General features: G+C 39.9%; 1 protein-coding gene across 3 annotated transcripts in view; it reads left to right on the forward strand.

Annotated features, from left to right (window-relative positions):
- Nucleotides 1-14,551, forward strand: part of MLLT3 (MLLT3 super elongation complex subunit) — a 462,813-nt gene that overhangs the window by 281,173 nt on the left and 167,089 nt on the right. For all 3 annotated transcript variants that reach the window (XM_082243975.1, XM_082243973.1, XM_082243974.1), the window contains exon 4: nt 12,187-12,330. In XM_082243975.1, the coding sequence (XP_082100101.1) occupies nt 12,187-12,330 (144 nt within the window). The remainder of the gene's footprint in view (nt 1-12,186; nt 12,331-14,551) is intronic.

The raw sequence follows: 14,551 nt of genomic DNA on the forward strand, positions 1-14,551 counted from the left end.
CCACACACCACTAGTTATGCTTGCTCCTCTTATTTATCAAGTCAATCTCTCAGGCTCATATCCTAAATATCTACTCTTATAGCAAAGCTATCCACTGACGCTAGCATCTATATGTTCACTGCTCCCAAAACGTAATAACTGTCTAACATTTGAAATCAAATATTACCTGCCTGGTCTTAATCTGAAGGGTAGAAAAGCTGTTCAAACTTGCCTCATAAGAAATCTCTCTCTAATAAGCTCTCTCAAATTTGTCTCAGAGAATATAGCCTAACAGTATATTGATAGCTACACACTATTACATTTCCTGGCTACTCATTGCTCATCAAGCCTTTCTAATATCTACTGCTCTCAAAGTAGGATGGCTGGCTAACAAATAGACTGACAAATGTTGTCCTGCATAGTCTAATTCTGAAGGCTAGAAAAGCTGATCTTGCCTGCCTCATCAAAAACGAAATGCTATTAGCACTGGTAAGCCTGTCAGCCCTAAAGAAACACCCTCCCCACAAACCATACTGTACCCCAAATCCTAATAGTGCTCCCAAAAAACTAAAACTCTACATGTTTTGCTTAGTAAATAAGCTTCGTCAGGAGTGAAAAATAAATGCACCAAAGTAAAAGTGTCAAAAGATAAAGAAAAAAAATGGAGAACAAACTATCCCCACATGGTTGGAGTCAAACTGGCACCCCCCCTCCCTCTATTTATAGGGTTTTCCCGTGTTATTATTTCCGCATTTGCGTCATCACGCACATCCCGTCTACGCAAATCTGCATCATGACTTAATATTACATCATGGCGTTACCGCGGAATCACATTATGACACAAATATGCGTCAAGATGCAATTTCCGTGGGGAATGTCCCCATCTATCTGGGGAAATGTCAAAAATTCACCAAAATTCCTATGTCTATCTCTAAATACACCTTAAAAAAAAAAAAAGGTCTCAGTACTGTCAAAAAGTGATGCACCTCCATCCCGTGTTGCACATAGCCAAAAAAGAGAAGGGTTGCCCTGTGGGACTTTACATGAGGTGCACACATAAGTCACTTAAGATATGAGAGATGTATTTATTGAAAAATAACGCAGATAATAATCACTGTGACAAATGAACAAAAAGTTACACAATTTCCAGAGATCAAACAATACATAGTAGTCATGTTATAAATTAGTAGGAATACATTGCATAATGAGTCTAAGCATCATCAGAACTCAAAAGAGGTAAATGTGATGATAGAAACAATGTGTCCAATAGGTAAAAGCATTGTTGGAACTCAACGCGTTTCATGGGTCGTAGTATGCCCATTCATCAGGAGTAGATGCATATATTTGAAAAACATATGTAAAAAAATGGTAAAGTGGCAATATGCAGGGTAGTAGCAAGTGATGCATGGTAACTCCAGAGAGCCCACATGGAGAAAAACCATACTTATACTGCCACTAAGGCATCTGTGTTGGAACGGCGCTGTCGCATGGCGGCAGTGAATGTGTCCGGTTCGGAAACCGAAGGGACGGAGCCAGAACATTGTCCCACCGGAGAGCAGGTGGGGAGTGGATGTGGGTCACAAAGAAAGGGGTGATGCACCTAAATACACCTTCTTACTATTCCCAGTCTTCTCTAACCATTTTTAACAGTCCAGAACAATATAGGCTTGTATTCAATTTCAAGGGGAGCTCAGAATGAACACTGAAAAACCTGATTATTTCTTAATAAAGGGCATATAAGTAAAACCCTCATTTAAGCCTGATGGTGCACGTGAGTTTAACCAGAAAATCCACCTTGCCTCTGTTTTTAATAAATACTTATCCAGATTTCCCTTTCTTACACCCAGTTTTGATTGTTCAATGACCCAGAACTTGAGTTGGTATGGTTCCTTACTATGCACCTGTCGCATAGGTCTAGCCAAGTTTCTAGCCAAGTTTCTATCTCTATTGAGTGTTCTATCCCCAATGTGCTCCAAAACCCGTCGCTGCAGCTGACAAATTGTTTTGCCCACATATAATTTGGGGCACGGATACTTGGCTGCGTAGATCACTCCTTCAGGCATGTACACTTGGCTGCATAGATCACTCATTCTGAGCTGCAATTATAAAATGATTTTAATTGGATCATTGTATCATCCTATGGATTTACAAATTCCTTAGTTGTCAGGATGTATATGCTTGTCTTGCAATGACCGCATTTAAAGCAGCCAATGGGTTGTCGCGGTAGCCAAGTGGAAGTAGATGGTTGTGCTGGATTTCTGTCGAGATGGCTATGTACTAGTATATCTCTTAGATTTTTCCCCCTCCTATATGTGATTATTGGATTCTGGGGAAGGACACCATGTAGGTCCTTGTCGCCATGTAAGATATTCCAATATCATTCTATGACATTGAAAATCTGTCCCTGGGCATCCCTTCTGATCGTGGAGTACATGCCAATCTCGTTTTCATTAAGACAATTCACAAACTCCACAAAAGATTCTTTCTGGCCCTTCCACAAGATGAATATATCATCTATAAAACGTACCCAGAGAAGGATCCTTTATGTATAATGATCCATAGCATGCTTCCACCAGCCCAAAAATAGGTTGGCGTACGTCAGCACACATGACGGTGCCTTTCCACTGCCTGTATATTTTTCCATCAGATAGAGGTTGTGTTCCAGTATGAACTTTAAAAGTTCCAAAAGGAACTTTGTGTGTGTGACCGGGAAGCAACTCTCGCATCCAAGAAGAATCTGCATGCCTGTAAGCCCAAATGTTGTCTGATATTGCTATATAGGGCTTCAACATCCAGGCTCGCTAGCCATGTATCCTCTTCCAAGACTGTTAGTCAGCTTGCTCACAAAGTCCCTTGTGTCCTTTATAAAGGATATGAATTTGTGGACGAATGGACGCATGACAAAGTTTATATATTTGCTAGCTCCCTCTGTCAGATTCCCATTGCCGGTTGCAATTGGACAACACGGAGGTCTGTACTGCTGTTTGCACACTTTAGGAAGAGTGTAGAAGGTTGCCACAGTAGGGTGATTATTGATAATAAACGCATGTTCATCCTTGGAGAGTATGTCCCTATCAAGTGCTCTTTTAAGAATACCTCTCAGTTATTCTAGGTATTCTGGTGTAGGATCTTTTAATAAAACTTCATAATTGACTTCATGACACATCTTGAGGTAGAAGTGTCTCTGCATCAGGACAACGTTTCCATGCTTGTCTGCTGGCTTAATCACCAGTGACCTAATTATTTCCCAATTGTTCTAGAGCTTTCGATTTCTGCACACGATAAATTTAAGGATTTTTGCCTACCTCCCCACTTTTCCCACAGTAACTGTAAGTCCCTCTCAACCAGTTTAACAAAAATTTGAATGTGGCCACCCTGTGGAAATGGTGGAGTATAGATACTACTAGGTTTAAATTGAGAGAAGGGGCCCATCACATAACCACTTCCTCCCTCACATTACTTTTGTAGTGACTTCAACAGTCTCAAGGCCTCAATATCCTTTGCTGTCATATCAGTTTGCTGGATCGGGTTATCTTTATACTCTTTTCTTAGTGCTGATTTACTGGCAAATAGATTTATATCCTTTACCCATTCGAATAAATCAAAATCTTGAGTGGGTGCAAATGATAGGCCTCTTTTAAGCACCGCTAAAAACGCTTCTGTAAGTCTCATATCAGACAGATTATAAACCTGCAAATCAACCTGGGTGGATGTTGATGGATCTATTGTTATTTGTTCCACCCCCTCTTGGTTCCCGTGTTTCCCCATTTTTCCCGATTCCTCAGATGTTGCAGTTGTAAAATTATCCTCTCTATTTCTTTGGGGTCTTGTTCTGCCCCTCCTACCTCGACCTCTAAACTGGGTTTGTCTATAGCCAGAATGTGACTCCTCCAAGTCACTAGGTCTCTCTCTCTCCCACCCTTGGTGCCTGAAAGCTTGGACTCACAAGTGGTCTCTAAGTCTAAACTATAGGTGGGTTTTGGGGTCCCCCTCCATTTTCCATGCCCAGCTATAGACCCTCCCATTCTCAAAGTCTTGGGAGTCCCTAATTAATTTTTTGTTTTTTTCCGCTTTAATTCACTCTTTATGTTGTTCAACCTGTCTTTGTAATTTCTCTTCCAGTTTCTTGAAATCTGGATGATCTTTAAATTGGAGGATATTAACTTATTCGGCTTTCAGTTGAGCATTCAGCTCATCTGACTGGGATTTTTTAAAATCTAACAGATATTGCATCATTCTGAGAGTATTATCATAGGAGAGAGCAAGTGTCTTCTCTTTCCTCATTATCTATCTTCTCGTTTGGCTTGATTATTCATCATTGTGTGCACTCAATCATCAGTACACTATTGACCAACCAATAAACCCACCCTCCCCTTTTGTACATATAACACAGTCCAGACAATGTTTTATACAGTGGGAAACAAAAGTTTGGGCACCCCAAGTAAAAAATGTGTATTAATGTGCATAAAGAAGCCAAGGAAAGATGGAAAAATCTCCAAAAGGCATCAAATTACAGATTAGACATTCTTATAATATGTCAACAAAAGTTAGATTTTATTTCCATCATTGACACTTTCGAAATGACAGAAAACAAAAAAATCTGCAAAAGTTTGGGCACCCTGCAGAATTTATAGAATGCGCTGCCTCCTTTGCAAGGCTGAGACCTGCCAGTGTCATGGATTGTTCTCAATCATCGTCTGGGAAGACCAGGTCAATCTCAAAGATTTTAAATGCCCAGACTCATCTGACCTTGCCCCAACAATCAGCACCATGGGAATCTTCTAAGCAGTTCTCTAGAAAACTGAAACTGAAAATATTTGACGCTCACAAAGCTGGAGAAGGCTATAAGAAGATAGCAAAGCATTTTCAGATGTCAATATCCTCTGTTCAGAATGTAATTAAGAAATGGCAGTCATCAGGAACAGTGGAAGTTAAAGCAAGATCTGGAAGACAGAGAAAAACCCACGTTTGACTGCAGGATTCCTCCAGAAAGATGTGGCAGACACTGGAGTTGTGGTACACTATTCCATTATAAAGAGATACTCATCAGAAGAAAATCTCTTCTATGTCCTCACCACAAAAATCAGCGTTTGAACTTTGCAAATGAACATATAAACAAGCCTAATGCATTTTGGAAACAAGTTCTGTGGACCGATGAGGTTAAAATTGAACTTTTTGGCCGGAATGAGCAAAGGTACGTTTGGAGAAGAAGGGGCACAGAATTTAATTAAAAAAACCTTTGTCCAACTGTTAAGCATGGGGGAGGATCAATCATGCTTTGGGGTTATATTGCAGCCAGTGGCACAGGGAACATCTCACGAGTAGAAGGAAAAATGGATTCAATAAAATTTCAGAGTTTGGATGGTAACTTGATGCCATCTGTGAAAAAGCTGAAGTTAAAGAGAGGATGGCTTCTACAAATGGATAATGATCCTAAACACACCTCGGAATCCATGGGGGATTACTTCAAGAGGCGTAAACTGAAGGTTTTGCCATGGCCTTCACAATCTCCTGACCTCAACATAATTGAAAATCTATGGATAGACCTTAAAAGAGCAGTGCGTGACAGACAGCCCAGAAATCTCAAAGAAATGGAAGACTTTTGTAAGGAAGAATGGGCAAAGATACCTCAAATAAGAATTGAAAGACTCTTGGCTGGCTACAAAAAGCGTTTACAAGCTGTGATACTTGCCAAAGGGGGCAGTACAAGATATTAACTCTGCAGGGTGCCCAAACTTTTGCAGACGCCATTTTTTTGTTTTCTGTAATTTTGAAAGTGTAAATGATGGAAATAAAATCTAACTTTTGTTGACATATTATAAGAATGTCTAATCTGTAATTTGATGACTTTTGGAGATTTTTCCATCTTTCCTTGGCTTCTTTATGCACATTAATATAAATTTTTACCTGGGGTGCCCAAACTTTCGATCCCCACTGTAGGAGTTATAAATGATATTTTTTAAATACCTATGGTTTATGGTGCGTAAGAGAATGCTTACACATTGAATGGAGAAGGAGAATACAGAGTAAATTAGTGCTGATTAGAGTAAACTAAAGGGTTAATAAGGGGTTCAACAGATGAGCATTTAATTAGGAAGAAAAAAATATATATTTATTTTTTTTTTACTTGTGAAGGTTGCTTTATCTGTAGATGTAAAACACAGAATGTTACAAATGATACAATGTGGGAGATTTACTAAAACTGGTGAGTGCAAACTCTCTGGTGCAGCTTTGCATAGAAACCAATCAGCTTCCACGTTTTATTGTACAAGCTGAAGTTTGAAGCTGATTGGCTACCAGTTTCCAGTTTCAATGTAACTTTCTGTATTCCCACCTGAGCAATGTTGTTGATAAACATTGCATGATTGCTTTTTTTTTTTTTTTTTGACTGCTCCTGCTGCCAACCTTCTCTGTGTACTCTTCAATGCAGCTGTGATTATTCAGAGCTGAATTGCATTGTACTGGGGCAGGGGAAATCCTGGAAGCAGAGCAGAAGGAGTGGATAGTACTAGACATGCACTGTGTACAATGATGACATGTTTTTGGGTGTGTCTATGTCTAGTATGCCCAAAGTCTTTAACTGAATAAAGTAGCACACACAAACTTGCTATATGGTGCAAGTGCCTCAAAAGTGTTAATCAAGCCTGAACTTTTAATGTATCTCCTACAAGATTCAGGTTCTGCCTCTGATTTGTTTCACTCTTGATTAGGATGGATTGTGTATGCAGCTGCTGATCTTGCTTAGGAGCCAAATGTATCATTTTTTTGTACTGGAATGCACTTTATGACCAAAAATGAGCTTATGTCTAGTTTTATTAATTGGGAGATGATTAAACTTTTCATCATAGTGTCATCTGTCATATGAATATATTTTCTACAGCTAATTGAGCCCAATGTTTTAGTGATTTAGCGGCTTCTGAATTGCTGTCAGACAAATGTTTCACAAAATGTTTGCAGACATCAATCAACTTTATAAATGCTTTCTTGATTTTACTGTGACTTGTATAGAACCTGAACTTGTTTTTGATTTATTTAAAGTGATACTGATGCCTCATCTTTTTACCTACAATGAAAAAACAAGTTTACTGACACACACACAGCACAGCTCACACCCACGTGCCCACTCCCTCCTCACAGGATTTGATTGACAGCTCCCTCTGGTATCAGTCTGTCTTCTGAGAGCAGGGCGAAAGACCAGCGCTGCTGCAGACAGGAACATCGCTGGATCGAGAAAGGTAAGTGTTTGGGGAGAGGGGGAAACAAACAACAAGGTGAAGGTTTTTTTTTTTTTTTTTTTTTTTACCATAATGCAGGTAATGCATTAAAAGAGAAGAATAGGCAAAGCTTTTTCGCCACTACATCTTCTATGGATCGCAGGAGTGCACTTCATTCTGCATTTCTGTGACTCGTTTATATAGTCCGCTGTAGGCTGATGTCACTTTGCCAGTCCAGCCTCTGCATGGATCCAGACTTCAGTCAGTATCCACCAAGATGCCTGGAACAGCAGCTGGCTTAGCCTCTTAGCAAGCCACTGGGAACTTGGCCTACTCTGCTCCAATGATCAGACCTGAGTGCTGACACGCTCCTCTGCACAGCCATTCACTGGTCTGACTGGTGTACTGCTGTTTATCCTCCCTTAGCTCACTAAGATCTTTTTCCAGCAAAAAACAGATTATGTGATCACTTCTAAAAAGGGGAAAAGGTATTTTTTTTTTTATATCTATAAACAGATGTTTTTGACTCTCATTCCTATTTTAAATGGAAGTGATTGTTTTACAAGATGGTTTACATACACTTTTTAAGGGATTCTGTAGAAAGGAAGTGTGGAGACTGCCATCACTTATGCCTCTTAAAATACTGGTTCCCTGGCTATGATGCTGGTTCAATTGCTTCAGTACTTTCTAAGTTCAAAGCTTCCTAAAACAAGTATGAAGATTAGAAGAATTGGCTTTACTGTGACATTACTAATCCGTATAATTGTCCCAGATCAGCCTCATAATAAAGCTGTTGGCAATATTTCCATTTCAGAAAAGGCAGCCTTTGTATTTTCCACCCTCAGTACAGGTATTTTTTAAACCTAAATTTAGGATTTTAAATTTATATTTTATGATATTTGTATAGCACCATCCAAGGGCCCCAGCGGCCTTTAGATGGAATGCTGGGAATAATTTTTGTTTCTAAGATGCTCTATAAAGTACTAAATATGTGCAGGTACCGTGGAGGAGCCTCCTAATGTAAAAAAAAGACATCTTATCACTATGAAACAACCTAAATTCAGGATTTAAAATGTAGATTTTATGATATTTGTATAGCATCATCCAAGGGCCCCAGTGGCCTTTAGATGGACCTAACAGAAGCGCTGGGATTTATGGTTCTAAGATGCCCTACAAAATACTAAATATGTGCAGGTACCTGGATGAACTTCCTAACCTGAAAAAAGACATCTTAACACTGTTGAACAACCTTTTAGTGCCGGTTTCCCCCCTCTCCAAATACTGTACTTCCAAATATTTACTCGAGTACTGTATTGATCCATCATTGGGCTCATCTGCAGGTCTTCTTCCCTCTCCGCTTTCTCACAAGTTTGGCTGAGAGCAGCAGGAGCCATTTACTTCTGCCTCTGTCAGTCAAATCCAGTGAGGAGGGGGCGGACCTGAGCCGTGCTGTGTGTGTAAGTGGATGCACACAGCCTGGCTCAGGATCAAGTACACACATGTGCCACCATAGAATGCGACTTACTATACTGGCACACACAGCAAAGGAGGACCTGAGAGCGCTGGTGGGGAACCGCAGAAGCCAAAACCATTGCACAGTGTAGGGGACTATAACATTTTTTATTTTAGGAAAAAATAAATAACTTTACAACTGATTTAAAGTACAAATAAAAGCAAAACTGGTTTCTTTCCTGTTTGGATACAGTAAAGGAGGGTTTTAACCCCTGTCAATTTTTTGCCATCTGTGTTCAATTAGTGAGATTTTCCTGTCCCACAATCACAACAGTGTGTAAGAGGAAATCTCTGCAAAGTGAGGGAAACCTGTGGTTGTCACCAGGGTGAACAGAACCAATGTCCCCATGGGAAGAATTCCCCTCTGTCCTTGTCCTGTGGACCATTCAAAATTTAGGATTTCCTTTCAGTGGCGATAGGCTAAATCTCCCTAACAGAGAGACAGACGGCAATAAAAATCAGACAGGTGTTAAATACCCTCTTCACCCTACCTTTAGTTATACATTAAGCCATTGAGTTTCATAGTCAGATCTGGTTGATTTTTACATCTTTGACACTGCCATTTGTTAATGGAAAAACTTGTTTGTGTAGATCTTTGGAAAATGATTGTTTTTTTTTCTTCTATCTGAATTTTAAAGTACAGTTTATATTTCTGTATATTAACTACTTCCCTACTGGGCCAATTCTGGCACTTTTCTCCTACATGTAAAAATCATCATTTGTTTCGCTAGAAAATTACTCAGAACCCCCAAACATTGTATATACAGCGCTCTGCATAAATGAGTACACTCCTTTTGAATATTAAGATTTTAATCAATATCTCAATTGATACAAGAACAATTTCCAAATTTTTGACAAAACTGAGTTTTATAGAACATTTGTTTAGCTCATTACATGAAAATAAGGTGAATAATATAACTTGGATTTGAAAATCTTCCACTTTACTCAAATTAGTTTATGTAAAAATGAATACATCCCACAACAAAAACTACTACATCTAGTATTTTTGTATGACCTGCATGATTTGTAAGGACAGCGCCAAGTCTTCTAGGCAAGGAATGAACAAGTTGACGACATATTGCAACATCTATCTTTTTCCATTCTGCATGGCCTAAGATGGCCTGTACAACAGTGGCCTTGGATGTATGTTTAGGATCATTGTCATGTTGGAAAAGTGCACATTGACCAAGGGCACCCAGTCTTGGTAGCATCTTCTCTCTTAATATAGAGCAGCACATCTGTGAATTCATGATACCATCAATAATATTCTGCTCCCCGACACCATGCAGCCCCACAGGAGGAAACTGCCACCACCATGTTTTACTGTAGGCACCATGCATTTTTCTTTGCACTCCTCACCTTTGCAACGCCATACAGCTTTGAAGCCATCAGTTCCAAAAACATTTATCTTGGTCTCATCATGCCAGAGTACAGAGTCCCAGTACTCTTCTTCCTTTTCAGCATGGGCCCTGGCAAATTCTAGGCGAGCTTCTTTGTGCATGGGCTTTAGGAGAGGCTTCCTGTGTGGATGATACCCATGCATGCTATTCCTCTGCAGTATACGCCGTATTGTGTCACAGGAAACAATCACCCCGATTTGGCTTTCTACTTCTTTAGCTAACTGCAGTGAACTTGCATGGAGATTTTCTTCAACCCTTCTCATCAGAAGACACTTCTATCATGGTGTTAACTTTTGTGCACGGCCTGGATGTCTCTGTGAGATGGTTGCAGTTCCACCTTTTTTAAATCTTTGTATCACTTTTTCTACAGTATTCTGACTAAGTAAAGCTTTGCAGATCTTCTTGTAGCCTTCACCTTTCTTGTGTTAAGAAATTATTTTCTTTCTCATGCTGTGTGACATTTATCTACTATGTGGTGCCATTGCTGTCAGCATGAAATGAGAAGAGGTTTTCTTTGTTAAGTATTGCCCTTTTATAATCAACTGTCTGCTGGACACCTTTTAATGAATAATTAGACTCACCTGTAGTTGAATTCTTGTTAATTAGGATTTTGTTGTCTAAAATTTAGCTTTGCTCCTAAGACTTTCATTGGGGTGTATTATTTTTGCAACATGGTCTTCAATAAATTTGTTAGGAAAAATACTTTTTTGTGTGTGCAAATTAACAAATCTTGGTTGCAATCAATGGCCCGCATTTGTGGAAGTATTTTGTAGTATAGTGTCCCATAGAAAATGTTGGTTCTGAAAGGAAGGTAAAGGTTTTCTGACACATCTGTTGGGGTGTACTCATTTATGTTGTGCACTGTACATGTAAAAGGAATCAGGTTGATATGAGTAAACTTATTGGTGTGTTAAAGCATAGCTCCACCCAAAAGGGGAGGCTCAGATTATCTGCCCCCCCCCCCTCAGCTGCCACATTTGGCACCTTCTGGGGGGGAGGAGGTACCTGGTTTTGACAGGTACCCGCTTGAACGGAGACAGAAGTTGAGCCCCCCTCCTTCCTCTGCAGCCTTCTGGGACAATTTAAGGTCCCAGAAGGCTGCAGCCCATGCACAAACTGCAGCGCGCTTTGGGCATGCGCAGTAGGAAACCGGCTTTGAAGCTGGTTTTTAATCTTTGTTACCCAGGATGTGAGTAGGCAGTAGGAAACCGGCTTTGAAGCTGGTTTTTAATCTTTGTTAGCCAGGATGTGACTCTTTAATACCTTTTGTGGGACTCTCTGGTCCCAGCAGCTGGAGTCAAGTATTCCCTGCCTAAGTGCTTACTCAGGCTAGTGAACAAAGGATAGCTGATTGGCTTCTAAAATTTAAAGTTTGTTTTATTTCTTTTACAATTTCTTTTTTCTGTGCTGTCTGTTCTATATCTCTTTGTATTCACTTTTTTCCTCTGATCTTTTGTGTCTTTCAGTGGGGAATATTGAATAATCTGACAGCAGTTATTGAGTAGCTGTAGGAGCACAAATATGGCAGCAGGGAAATTGCTGCCTCTAATGTCAGTAATCACTCATAATCTCTTGTTACATCCTCAGTCTCCAACCACTCTAGATGCATGCTCAAAGTCTGACGGTTTTCTGTAGAAATACATTACATGAATAATATGGGTGGCCGTTTGGTGGTGTTGGGGGTCACACTTGAGGAGCCCTATAGCTATAAATTGCCCACCACTGCATTAAACACTTTATTCCTATGTATAGTTTGTAATTCTATATGTATAGCAGGACAGTCCTATTTTCTTATTACTTCAGCAGACTAGTCTTCCTGCTTGGCAGTATTAAACAAAAGACGTGTTGTACTACTCTTCACAAATTAAGTCTATAGTTCCAGTCCTCTTCTCTCATTTGTTAAGCAGGGAGACAGATTGTTTGCAATGAAACACAGAGCTCTCTAATGGTTAGGATTTATACATCTTTATTTTTATGGATGACTGAATTATCAGTAACACAAATCCGAAAAGGCAAAAAAAAATATATATATATATATATATACTTTCTTCCTGACTATATTTCGCCTTTCCTTCTTGTAGGAAGAACCTAAGAAAGTGCGATTTGACTACGACTTGTTTCTGCACCTTGAAGGTCATCCGCCTGTAAACCACCTACGCTGTGAAAAACTCACCTTTAACAACCCTACTGAGGAGTTTAGAAGGAAACTGCTTAAAGCCGGAGGGGTGAGCCTCATAGTTATGTTACTGTATACAATACTTTTCATTCATCCTAAACTAAGATGTGCTTGTATAGAACAGGAATCACAAAAATATGGCAGTTCAAGTGCTTAGGACTAATGGTAAATTCAGAATTGGCTCTTAAAGTGTCCACTGTTGTGGAGCAGCTATAGACGTCACTTATGTTTTTGTTTTAATTCCTTCCAACCTTGGCGCCAAATCTTTTTTGAGTAGTTGTACAGAATAGGACAGTGCAGCTTGATGATGTATGATAGTAAGTGATAAAGCTCTTTTGATTGCATTTTAATGCTTGTTTCCATGACGTTGCATTTCAGACTGTGGAATATCCATTGAAAGAAGTATATTTGAATTCCAAATGAAGCTTCTGTATTTATTGCTGCAGTGCAGTCAGGCTGCATATACAGTACTAAATATGCTCCTTTTTTTACCTTCCTTTGTGCTGCAGCAAGGGTCACAAAACTCTGTGTTGGCAGCAGCTAGAGAGCTAGACCGCTGCTGACACACAAATCGGTGTCCTGGGCCTCCAGTAGTCTGACGTACCCAGTGCTCCAATCAACTGCGCTAGAGCTGCCTTTTTTTCCCTTAATACGTTGACCAGAATTGTGTAAAGCAAGAAGAAAAAACGCTTTTGCAGCAGTGCTAATTTTCACCCCAGTGCCATCTCCTGTGGTCCCACTGTTCAGTGGTCCAGTGCCAGGCCTCTTGTGTGTTGAAGACATCATTTAAAGTGATTGTAAAGTCTCATTTTTTTCCCTTTAAACATAACAAACATGTCATACTTGCCTCCTCTGTGCAGTTGGTTTTGCACAGAGCAGCCTGGATCCTCCTCTTCTTGGGTCCCTCTTCGGTGCTCCTGGCCCCTCCCTCCTATTGACTGCCCCCACCGCAAGCAGTTTGCTGACTGGGCACCCAAGCCGAGCCACAGCTCTCCGTGTCCACTCAGGATGGAGCCCCGCCCCCACTCTCACCTGATTGGCTAGCTGAATTTAAATTGGCAGCAACCAATGGCGCTCCGGCTGTGTGTCAGCCAATCAGGAGGGAGAATCTCGGACGTCTGAGACACTTGTGGACATCGCTGGACAGAGAGGGACCTCAGGTAAGCATTAGGGGGGCTGCTGCACACAGAAGGCTTTTTATCTTAATACATGGAATGCATTAAGATAAAAAACCTTCTGCCTTTACAACCCCTTTATAACCTTAAAATCATTTCACCTACCACATGTACCTTGTTCCTTGAGCTTAGGGTGTCATGATTCTGACCCCAGAGATTGTCTCATCATGGGTTCTCTCACTCAATGTATAATGCTACAGAGAATATTGCTGACATCATTCCTTTAGTGATGTTCTTTCCATTATCGAGGACCGCCCATTACTGGCCAAGAGAAGAAGAGGAAGAGGACACTGCAGGATTATTAACTAAAGGCAAATAGGCTGTGCAATTTTTAAGGGAAGTTGCAAGGGGAATTTTCCCTAAAACCTAGTAAATGAGGCAAAGCTATGCTGACTTCCATGATCCAATCATGTGCAAGCAAAAATGTTAAAGTATTGTTTGCTAAGTGAAACTCCACCACAATCACTTAGCTCTGGGGAAAATTGCTTTGCAAAATGAACAGCATATTCACCTTTAGTAAATTAACTCCTGTGTGCCAAGTGACCTGACAGAAGGTCTGAAATCTTATCTGGCAATAGCCAGGGCTACTGTGCGTCACCTGGGTCGAAGGAATGTATGTGAGTTGTGTATATTTTGTGGGGGACAATTGGTTTCTGAATAAAGTTCTAGGCTTCAATTAAGTCATTTGGATATTAATTTAGATATTATCTAATTTTATGTGTTTTCTATTACAAATTTAATTCAAAAAAGAATATAGTGAAAAAAAAATGCCTCCACTAAAGCGGAATAACTATTTTATAACAGCAGGTATGTACATGTCTGTCTATCGCACATTTTAAAAAATAGTTGGATTATTCTCATTTCTGGATATTGGTTGGACCCATGCAAATCATTCCTTTTTTCCTCAATAGTCAACTGCAAATTCAGAACTGCTGGTGTATAGAACAGCTGTAGCCTAATATTATAGAGACATTTATTCTGAAAAAATAAACAGTAGTTCTGTATGTGCAGTTGGCCATTGCAACAAAAAAAGCATGGCTTTACCTGCTATCCTGTAATAGGGAATAATGCTCCTATTTTTGAAATATGTGATAA

The sequence above is a fragment of the Pelophylax lessonae genome (genome assembly GCF_965119305.1).
Source record: "Pelophylax lessonae genome assembly, chromosome: 1".
Classification (NCBI taxonomy): Eukaryota; Metazoa; Chordata; class Amphibia; order Anura; family Ranidae; genus Pelophylax; species Pelophylax lessonae.